Raw genomic sequence first — 11,998 nt, 5'->3', positions numbered from 1 at the left:
AGGGAGGGGGTCAGGGATTGAAATCTTTTTGAAGATTTGGAGAGCTTTGAATCAATTCGGACCTTTAAATTGGTCCCCTGATTTGATTCAGATTCGGAGATTCGTCCACCAAACCAGGCCAAATCTCCTTTGAATCGAATCACCAACTGAAACTTCGCACAGCCCTAATGCATAGTCCTGATGGACAAGACACTTTAGAACATTCCAAGTTCACACATGTGAGACCTACCTTATAGGGGCCTACATCCTCAGAAAAAAAAGAGTACCAGTTTCCCAGTGTATTCATATTACGTTTTCCCCTGTAACTTTACTAATTCCACATCTATAAACAGACACCCACTTCACTTATGAGGATTAATTTAGCACAAATTTGATACCTTAAGACTTCCACTCCAGAGATCAAGGATGCTTTCTATCTGAGTCACTTTTTCATCTGGAACAGTTAATTCTGTCACTGCAGTTTCACTGATCTCTCTTGGAGTAGATGAGGACCCTGGTGAAGAAATCTCTCCTGAATGAACTGCACAAAGTCCTTCCATGTCTGCCTGGGAAGATTCCTTCACTGGTGTTAAAATTAAAAAACAAAACAAAAACAAACAAACAGGACAAAACAAATAAAAGCTGATTCTCTGAAGGACCTAACTCATACATTAAGGATACAAGTCAGAAGTCGGGCACACAAAAGACCCATGTTGCCAGCAGCCTCCTTTTCCTGTGCATATAAACCCAAATGGATGCTTTGAAGGCAGTAGTGTAACTAGGGTCAGGAGGACACCAACTTAGAAGGGGTGCCAGAATTTTGCCCCATTCCTGGAAAGTCTATCCCCCCAACAGCAAAGACAGCCCCATGGCATTGCTCTTACAGCAGCAGCAACCTGTGCATAGACACCCTGCTGCTGCTGCTCTAGGAGCAAGAGGTGAGGTGGGCATAGTATATAGTGGTGGCAGCAGCAACAGCATAGCCAGGGGCTATTTTGAAGTTCTCAGCCTAAGTGACTCCTGCACCCTTCCCTCACCCCTGCTCTCTTGCCTGCAACCTTTGTCAAGGGTGCAAACCCTCCTTGTTATGCCTCTCCTTGAAGGGATGTAGGCAGGCAAGGTTCTTTGAGTTGATGTGATATCTTTTATTAGGCCAACTGAGTAGTTGGAAAAAAAGTTCTTTGCAAGTTTTCAGGTGCAATCGCTACCCTTCTTCAGGCATAGGGAGTCTCTGCTGAGTGACTAGAAACAACCCAAAACCCTTGAAGGGACAAGCGTTTTAAAAAACAGCATTCAACTTTGCTTCTAGAAGGAATGAACTATGCTTCCAAAGTCAAAATATTGTTCCCTTGAAAGTCAGAAGCTTTCAAGGTTGCATATAGGTCCAACAATAGTGTTTATATATTAAGCACATTTGGTAGCCTTGAAAAACTTTTTACAAAAAAACAAAACCTCCAGTTGTTGAAAGTCACATAAAAAGTTATCTTAAACGGAGTTCTATATACACTTCACTCAGCATTTTCTGTATCGTTTCCCAGGTTTCAGATCTACCTCACTTGCATTATAACCTCCTCGTGACAGGCACCTTGTCTTGCATGTTTGTAATGCCTTTCTATTCCTCCAAGTTCATTTCTACACATAAACCACAATAAATAGCAAACAGATTTGATTTTCTCTGTGTTAGTTCTTCATCTGTGAAATGATGCAAATATACTATTTTCTCAGTCTTTGATTTGCTTGTCTATTTAAAACTTGAAAGTTCTTGAGGCAGGCTCTTGACTGTTTTGGTCAGTGTCTAACACAACAGAGCCTGCCTCACACACACTTGGTGCCACTGTAATACAAATACATATTTAATTCAAAGGGATGAGGGCATGAACAGGGTATGAAATAGGATCAGACTTTATCCAATTCAGGAAAATAAAAAATATTTTTCATAAAGAGCAAATGAAAAATGGAACAGATCACTAAAGTGGATGTTGGGAAGCTGGACAAAGGTTTAGGGAATTCTGAAAGCCTATCCACTAGCAGATTTCTGCTATATTAGCATTACATCTGAGATCAACTTTGTTAAAAAAAAGTCATTTTTATAAACAAGCAAGGGGAAGCCTCAAATATTTAGTATTGAACTGTTATGTAGCTATGAGTATAAGCAACATGATGTCTCATGTTACAGCTTGGTACAAGTTGAGATGTGAAGACTGGAGGATATCATCTAGATTCTACACATGCTGTTTACTAAGAGAATTTTTGCTACCACAAAATGTACATGTAAAAATGTCTGATGATATAGCACATAGGTAAAAAGAAACATACACTAGAGGGAAATACCATATTTATTCGACTATAAAACAACCCCCCAAAATTAGGATTTTATATGTGGAAAATTTACAAATTTGCTAGTTTCCAGGTACAGAATCTAATTATTGGAGATTTGCTTTGAATTTGTCCCCCTCCCACTACAACAGCAGGGAAAATAAGTGGGGTGGGTCAAGTGGACCCCCTGTCCTTTGCCTCTCCCACCTTCTTCCCCCTGCAGCTCCTTCCCCCTCCTTACTGACAGACTCTCCCAGTAGGCTCACCCTGAGCACATGGAAGTGAGAAGCAAATCTGAAAACACTGACCTTGAAAGAAACATACCTGTGGTAATTTGCATATAGTACTCACAGACTTAGTTCATCCAGAAGTGATATATTTTACTTTGGAAACTGCTACAAGTTCTAGCACAGGTACTCCATAAACACACTTTTAAGCAGCACCTTTGTACCTACTCATATATAGCACAAACTATTTTTTTAATTAAAGACATATTTTGTGTTCCAAGCCAAATCAGTCAAATCAAGTCCAAATCCATGAGTCAGTCCAGAACCATAAGTGGCCGTACAACTGTCAAACATCCTCCACCCCCACCAGGGCTGACAGATATTTCCAGAATCTTTTGGTGGGCATCCTATGTGCAGGCACAAGCCCGGAGGCTTGGGGTTTGGATGCCTCCAAGTTTTGCTTGCCCTTAGCCATAAGGCCCTCCACGGACCCACATACATATGCATGATATTAGTCCAAAACCAAAAGGCTCATGATTTACCATATGGTTCGTTGGTCTGGGCCCCAGCAGAGTCAATAGAATTTCAAACCATGGTGACCCCACAGCTCAGCATGTATGCGCACTCCAGGTACCCCCTCCCCAAAGGATCCATGTGCTAATTAGCCCCTTCCTTGTGAATGGAACAGGGTGTCCTTGTCATGGGTTCTGGGATCCTCCAAAAAATTATATGCAGATCACACACAAGGCAACCTGGTCTGCCTCCACCTCACAGAAGGCGGGACCACACTAATCAGATGTGACAGGCTGAGAGAAGGGCCAACAGAGGGACTCTGGGTGAACTGTTTGGTGTTTCATTAGGCAAACATTGCAAGACATTTAAGGCTGGTGAAGAAACAGGAATCATGGAAATGGGAAAGAAAGGAACAGTTCAGCTGTGGGAGTGAAGAGGAAGTTGAAATATGTGAAATGCAGTGGCTCACCATGGCTTAAAAAAATAGAGTTGGTGCTGAAGGGAACTGTGCGCAATGGGCACTACCTTATATTGTGTTCAGATGGGCTGCCGATAAGGGTGATGACGGAAACTATGATGAATACAATGACAAGTGAAAGGACTGGGCAAATAGGTGGACAAGTTGGGAAGGGGTGGGGGAAGGACACTGAGGTAGTCCTTTGTGTAATTATGATGGTTAAAAGGTGACAGTGAAAGGCATGTGGAATGCAGGCATGGTTTTTGTAACAGGACAGAGTGGTGTAACTGTAAAGGTGTTTTTGGATTGTCAAGTGAACCACAGCAGTCACAAGACAGGTTGGTAGAAGTATAGTTTAAATATAAATATAAACATAAACTATACTTCTACCAACCTGTTTTGTGACTGCTGTGGTTCACTTGAATTACAAACAGTAAAAGCTTTGTTATCCGGCACCCATGGGGAATGGAGGGTGCCGGATAACAAAAGATGCCGGTTAACTGAGAGGCCCGAACAGGTGTCTTTGCCTGTACGGGTTGCTGCTCCTCCCGCTGTGTCCGGGCTTCACCGCCCCTCCCACGGCATCGCCGACCCTCCTGTGGCACTGCCAACCCGCCTGTGGGCCCTGAGGGACAGGGAGGCAGGCCCCGTGCAGCCTGCTATGCCCTGGGCCGTGGGAGCTCGGCAGCGCAGGCTGCTTTGCCCCGAGCTATGGGGGCTCGGAGAAACCAGAAGTGCCATGGTGGGCACTTCTGGTTTCGCTTTACCTTACAAGCCAGCAGGCCGGTTAATAGAACATGCTGGCTTGTAAGGTGTCGGTTACCGGAGCTTTTACTGTATATATAATTTTGCAAAAAGAAAAAAAAAAATCAGTATGCTTCTCCAATATGGGCCACATGTTTTATAGTTATGCTCAGTGTTGGCTGCATTTAAATCAACTTCATAGTTGGTTTCCATTGCTGAGCACATGCTGCTTTTGGCATCAGTTTAATGATAAGCAATTTATTTTATGAGGTTTCCATATTTTCAAATACAAGACAAGGGGCTTCCCCTCCCGCTGACTGGGGGGTGGGGGGACCTCCTCTTGTATTTGAGTAAATACGTCAAATAGTTAATGCTAATCGTTTCTTATTAGAGGTGGGGAAGTTACTATTAACAGCTCAAAGATCCATTCACATGGCAACTGCAGGGGAAAAAAAGCAGAACACTCCCCCCCCCAAATAAGGCACCCAGGATATACAAAGGGATAGAGGATGGAATTACTAGTAACATTTGTCTTGAATCCTGTGTTCACTTGATCCATGACATTTTCTGATGGACCACCTATAGGGCTGGGAGCCAGGAAATCTGTATTCAGGGTACCCAAGGCAGTAAAGGAAGTTGTCAGGTTACAGGAAAGAATGTTAGGATCCCTGACAAAGGGGATAAGAATAGGTGGGGACAGTAAGGCTCCCTACCCAATATTTCTGTATGAGCATGTGGGCAGAGCTGAAATTACCTCACTTCATTTCTTCAAGCTACAAGAATGTGACTCTGCAAAGCCAGGTTGCAATTCCTTCCAAGTCTCCTGAGATGGTGCACCTGCATACCACTCTTTACCTCAGGTTGTGCTCAGGGGTTTAGTTGAGCACTTAATATCTCTGCACCGGGTTCTGAGTTCAGATGTGCAAGGTTAACAAAAGGTTAGACTGCCTTACTCCCAATTTATACCAGTATAAATGAGATTAAATATCTTCCATGTTTCAGGGTTGTAGCCATGTTGGTCTAAGGACATAAGCAGACAAGGTTCTTTGGGTAAATCCGATATCTTTTATTAGACCAACTCAATTGAGTTGGTCTAATAAAAGGCATTGGATTTACTCTCCCATCCATGTTTCTCCATGTAAAAAAATGTGTCTGCCTACTGGAATTTGAAGATTATGTCTGTGTAGGACTCTGAGTGTTGGTGGGAGGCAAAGAGAAAGGTGGGACAGGAAGGTACTGGAGGTCTTATGTTCACAGGCACTCTGGCAGCATAGATCCAGTTGACTACCTATTGTTTTTAATTTATGAAGCTGGCATTTACAAATTTTCTCTGGAACATAATAGGTCAAAATGAGTGCTGAAACTAAAGAGCTGACATCTCCACTTTGTTGGACAAGTCACTACTCTACATCTCTGCTACACATAATTTATTACTCCCATCTCATAAATTTTCAGATTTAATTAACTGCTGATGACAAAGAACAGGAAATTCAATTTAGATTTTAAATTTGAAAACCATCTGGACATCAGATTTAAACAGCATATGTTTTTGTTCTTTCCTTGACAAAGTTTTTAGTAAAAACATTGTTTATCGTTAGATTCACTGCATCAAAGAGAAAGTTACTAGTAACTGGCAATCTACAAAAACACTATGCCATGGTGGCAGAGTCCACCTTGAGTGCTTCTCTTCCATGTGCCTCAAAACTATTAAAAAAGCAGTGACCTCCCCTGCCCCCCGCAACCATACCCCACAAACCAGGCTGTGTTCTAGAAGACATTATGTAGTAATAGCAATTCCAACTGTATTCATTTTCAAGCCTAGGTGAATTAATTCAGCATAGTGCAGAGATACCCAGGACACCTTTAAACCAGTCCCTTAGCTATCTGGGGCAGAAGGGAGCTCAGCACAGACTAATTTATCCTGCCAAGAAGCAAGGTAAATTAGCCTGCAGTCAGTTCAGAGCTCCCACCAGTATCTTCACGCTGCACTACAGTCTGAGTATAGACCTATGCTAATACTGAATACAGCACAGGTATGCATTAGGCTTTACGGAAGATTAAAATAAATGCTGGATCCCTGCTTTGAAGATTTTATTTTCCTAACTGAATAGGTAACGATCAAACGAGAGCAGAGCAGAATGGAGTAAAAATGTCAGAGATCCCCTAATAGGATGTTAAATACAGTTAATAATTTTAGGAGAACCTATTTAAATAATCACTTAAGGACTATCTTCTCTAAACAAACCTCTTATCTAACATGAAAATCAGAAGTGGCAAAAGGTTTTTTTTGTTTGTTTTGATTTTTTTTGTGATATCTTTTACTGGACTAAGAATTGGCTACAAAAAACCCTTGTGTCACATACATTTCCTGGACCATCCCAGCTATCACGGTGCTCAAAGCCTACTATTATCAGCTCAGCAATATTGAGCTTTGGCTTGTCTATACTTCAGCTCTTAAAATGCCAGTGTACAGCTACCTGGCTTTGCTTGTTATATCTAGGGACCTCCTTAAATTGCAGTTTCACAATTTTCACAGAAACTGTGAAAAACTGCAGTTTCCATGATCACTGTGAAAAAAGGTGTTTCCCATGATTTTAAATTGCCTGAAAAACAAAGCTTACCAGAATACAAAAAAAACCTTGTGACCCCTGCAGTGATAGAGCATGTGGTTTGAGAGAGAGCTACTGACAGGCTAAGCTAGCAATGTAGACTCAGCTAGCAATGTAGACTCAGCGAAGTCGCCAGTCAGGAAAGCAAAAGGGTTTCAGAGCCATCTTTTAAGAAGCCAGATGCAATGCTACAGCAATGCTGCTGTCTGAAGATGAGTGATTAGTCTCTTGGCCTATCAGCAGCACAAAGCAGGGTTGCTGGGGCCCCTTGGCCAATCAGCAGCGAGGGGGAGCTGACTGCGAAAAGACCATGAAATTGGCTCCGCATGCAGCAAATGGCCCGTGAAAATACCTTCATCTTGCCGCAGTTTGGGTAGGTCCCTAATTATATCCACATTCTAACATTTTTGTTTGGAACATGAATACATGAACACCATTCTAGAATCACCCTGAATAACTGTTACTGCCAAGGACATCATGCCTTTTACCATATTTCAGAGTATAACTGCCCCTTGAGATGTGAAGGGAAATCTTGTAATAACCTTCAACGTGTCATAAATACACTTGTAAAGGAAACCCCTGGAAGTGGTTGTGAATCATCTGGCATTGAATTTCTGTTGCACGATTCATTGTAGTCAGGAGGCATGATGCATAGTAATTACTGTTGCCACTGACTCAGCTATAGCACCCTACGCATCAATAGCAGCTTTCAGGGAGGTTCATACTGTTAGTTAATCACAGGTCAGTGCATTCAGTTCTTATTTAGAGTCCACTAGGACTCTGTCCAGAGGAAAGCTGTGGCTTTGTGCCAGATTTTGAAAGGTGATCTTGGTAATTAGCTACTCCAACTTGAAGATTAGCTGAAAAATAGCTCTTCCTTCCAAAGAGATCTCGTTGTTTGGCTCCTTTTCCAGGATTTTGAAGTTTGCTTGCCAACTCTGTCCTGCATAGTAGTAACTACCTGAGACCTTAGGGTCGGATACAAATAGAAATACTCAAATCCCACAGAAGGTACTTAGTATTTCTATCATCACCCTCCAGTTGTTGGTATTCATGCCAATGTTTGCCAGAAGGTTGCGCAGGAAAACAGATTTTCATTCACAGGCACTGCAAATATTCCAGACAAATAATTTAAGAAAGTATTCAGTTTGCAGTTCCTCTTATACATGCTTCCCTCACTTTATACAGGTTCTGTACGTGTGAATTTGCTCTTATACAATGACCCTTTTATACCAAAAATGTGTTATATGCAAGGTAAATTCACTCTTATGCAATCAGTGTGGTGGAAGCCCGCAGTCAGATGCTTTGTGCGGTGCATTGTGGGAGTGATGCACACCAAAATACAGTCTCTTATGTGGATCTGTGCTCCTTGCTCATTGTCTGTGACATATGCTTATGTAGTTGCCATCCCCATTATGGTAACATTCACCACCACCCTGTGCTTGTGTGTACTGTCTGCTGTTGGTGAGTACCAAAACTATCTTGTAAAAGTGATAGAAATGGGTCTGGGGGTCAGTACAGTCTAGATCTTGGAATGTATTCCTATTTGTTACATTGTAAAGTGGGTTCCCTTTATGTGAATTTGAGTTAGGCACCATTTTCCAGGAACACATGTACAGCATAAAGTGAGGGAAACTTGTACTTGAGCTTCTGTAGGCAACTACAAGAGAGATCGGAGGATCACTGTTATACTCTGATAGATTCCTGCGGTGAGGGTGACATTTCATTATCACAGAGGATCTGGGTCTCCTGACCTGATGTATACTCCAGGATGCCAAATACGTCCAAGCAGTAGGACCACACAAGGACCATGCAGATGACCAGGTAGGATATGAAGTTCTTCTGTAAATTCCCCCAAACATGTTGCAATTTATCAAGGTAGAAAGCATCAGAGGACTGCATTTTGAAAGAATGTGGTGAACCACCCTACCCAAAACTCCAAAGCAGAAGAGGAGCATGAATACTTTTTTCAAGAGATAGAAACTGTGTTTGAATCTGAGAGTTAAAGGAGGAAAGGTTTCTTACTGATAATGAGGATAATCCTAGTACTGAGCCAATAGCACTTGGTCAGTGATATTCACCAAAGGAAGAAAACAACGGCTAAAATATTCTTGTCTAGTCATGTGGAATATAAGCACGCCAAAAAAGCCCCAGATACATAGGCATTTAGAAAACAATTTTCTAAAGCAGATAATAAAATAATCACCAAATTTCACTGTTACTACAGGAAGATGAATAGGTTCCCTGTATCTGAAAATGAAGGTGATGATCATTAAAGCTACCATATAAACTATAAATATAAAACACAAATAAGCATTTATTTTTAATTGGGCAAAACTTCTATAAGCTTATTTGTATTTATTTATGGTTTATATGGTAGCTTTAATGATCATCACCTTCCTTTTCAGATACAGGGAACCTATTTATCTTCCTGTTGAGGGGTTGGAAAGAAATAAGAGCAATCAGCAAACAAACTGAACTTGCTGCCTTATTTACAGTTAGTGGTACATACTCAAGTACTTTTGTTGCAGAGTAAATTATTAAGCTACTTGAGTAAATCTATATTTGTAAGATTTTGAAGAATAAGCACAAGATAAATCAGAACATTTTATTCAAGGAGACTTATTTTATGAAGTTAGACTCAAGACTTTTGGTGATTAGCACTTGTATCATCTGAATGGGGATTTCTAGGTAAAAATATGCAATGGTATAGTACAGGGGTAGGCAACACCTAGCACGTGTGCCAGAGTGTGGCACACAAAGGTATTTTGCCTGGCACACCAGCCCTCGGGGTGGATGGCGGGGGAGCCCAGAGGAGCCCAATCCTTGTTGTGGCAGTACAGCCCTGGCCCCTTCCCTGTTGTCCACCTTGAGGTGTGTATGCATCTGTCGACAGCAACACGCAAGGCCAAGGCTCTGTAGACCCCAGGGCACCTGCTTGCAGCCTCCCTGCCACCTGCTGTGAGCAGCCTAGGCACCATGGCGAGCACGTGCACCTAGGGACAGACGGTGGAGAAGAGCTGCATTGCCACAACAAGGATCCAGCCCCTCCCAGCTTCCTTGCTGTCCACCCCAGCACATCAACGTCTTACAAATCAAGGTTGTAGATGTTTCTGGCACTCTACCCAAAAACATTGCCAACCCCTGGTATAGTATAAGGATTGTTCCTTTTTTAGCTTTAAAGGGCAACTTCTCTGACTTAGTAAGAATTGCCTCTAGCAACTACCTTAGAATTTGAGAGTTTTACAAGTTCCTTGACACATAATTCTATCAAAAACAGGGACATTTCTTCAACAAATGGGAACTGAAATTCAATCCAAAATTTCCTTACGAGTAGGAGGTTGTAGAATAAAATACAGTAGAAATTAAGTAGACAAAAAAGCATAGCTATGCACTGGATCAATATCATGTAATGGCACTCTTCTGAATACAAACAACCAGAATAAGCTCCACCTAATTAAAGCTCACTGAATTTTAAAAAATGATACAGATAAGCAAATATTAATTTCGCTTTAGTAAAAAAATGCTAGGCAAATAAAATTTCCTAGAGATGAAAAGTTGTCTGTGATAAAGCAGGTAATTAAATAATCACCAGTTTCACTGTTACTCCCTTATGAGTTTTTGATGCATCACAAGAAACTAGCTTATAGAATCCTGGGGTAAGTACACAGAGTCAAAAAGCCTGATTCAGAATTTATTCAGTCTTTGCAGGATAGTCAAAGATGCATAGATTGAACCAATAAGCAAGTGAGCAGACATTCACTTTTGATTCTGGAAATACAGCCTGCAGTGGCCCAGGTCAGAAGCCACAGGGCACTAGAGCATGCCTTCCTGCTCAGCTGGAGCACACAGCTTAGGCCAAGGCTAGCCCACCTGCTCCACAAGGGGCTGTTTGCAGGGTAGGTACAAAGCATCCTGGGATGCTGGGGAACTGTCAGTTAACTTGAATCTGGAGAGGATCTGGGACTGAAGTTCAATAAATTGATTTAACTTAAATCAGTTAAGCCTGATACTATATCCATCTGGGCTTGTCTTAAACTGGTTTTGGCCATTTTGAAAGTGGTTTATGTGCACTAAACTTCTGCTGTATTACAGATTTGAACCGGGTTTCCAATCACTTATACTGGTTTATGTATAATTTATGTCCCTAGCCCTAAAGACCAAACCGGTAGTTAAAACTATTTTCAGTTACTCCAGAACTGAGTTACTGAGCTAAAAGAATGGCTACAAATGCAGCATATTTTTTAAAGTGACACAGAAGTGGTAGTCATCTCTCTACAAAATCCTTTTTCAAGTCAATCTTTTTATTATAATAGCTATTGCAAAGTGAGTATATAAAGGGCTGTCCTGATAAAACAGATATGGGCAAAAGTAACTGTCATGACTAAATTACTATGAGGTGTGCTTTAAAATGAGACTACACAGAGTGCTCTGTCTCTGATTTTTTATACCAATCACCTTAAATTTTCCTTTCACACTTTATGCAATAGTTAGTGTATAAAGAGAATTTTCAGAATATAAATATCATCTGAGTTATTTATAAAATAAAATGTTAAATCATGTACATATCCAGTCATTCATTCTCTTTCTCTCCTGGCTCTTAAGCCAAACATGTTATCTAGGAGCTATGTATTATTGTCTTTAAAATTAATCAGAAGACTTTTAAATATACCTTCATCCATCTGGCACACAGACTCTTCCCCTCTCTCTTTAGCTGGAGTCTTATGGTGAGTGACTTCATCCAGTAAGCTTGAAAACCTGCCATCTGCTGTCAGTTCTGAAGCAGGTTCAGACTGCCGCAGAACACACTGTTCAAACTTTGGAGTCACAACAGCATAACGAAGCAGCTCTTCATATTCATCCTGTCACAATAAGGTGATAAATAATATAAAGCCACTGTCATGGTTTTTAAACCAAAGTGCAAGAAGCAAGGACTGAAACTAGCTTTATTTGATATAACTTAAATGAGTGCTTTATATCACGACAGAAACAAAAATTATTTACCTTACATTTTTAATGGGTCAACTGTTTCCCTACCATTTAAAAGGGAGAGTTAATGTCTCTTATTTCCCATTCTAGAAAGTATACAGCATACTAGTTAATGCATTACAATGACTACACAGTGCATGCACCTAGCGGTTTTGGTCGAAGTA

At 41.2% G+C, this 11,998-nt stretch overlaps 1 protein-coding gene across 1 annotated transcript in view; it reads right to left on the bottom strand.

Annotated features, from left to right (window-relative positions):
- The window catches only part of POC5 (POC5 centriolar protein), a 59,042-nt gene that overhangs the window by 24,806 nt on the left and 22,238 nt on the right, over positions 1-11,998 (bottom strand). The window contains exons 3-4 of the mRNA XM_006038198.3: positions 11,518-11,707; positions 378-562 (exon numbers count right to left, since the gene is read on the bottom strand). Of these exons, the coding sequence (XP_006038260.1) occupies positions 378-562; positions 11,518-11,707 (375 nt within the window). The remainder of the gene's footprint in view (positions 1-377; positions 563-11,517; positions 11,708-11,998) is intronic.

This window comes from Alligator sinensis, unplaced genomic scaffold (genome assembly GCF_000455745.1).
Source record: "Alligator sinensis unplaced genomic scaffold, ASM45574v1 scaffold1792_1, whole genome shotgun sequence".
Classification (NCBI taxonomy): Eukaryota; Metazoa; Chordata; order Crocodylia; family Alligatoridae; genus Alligator; species Alligator sinensis.
This window is presented reverse-complemented; position numbering and strand designations above follow the sequence as displayed.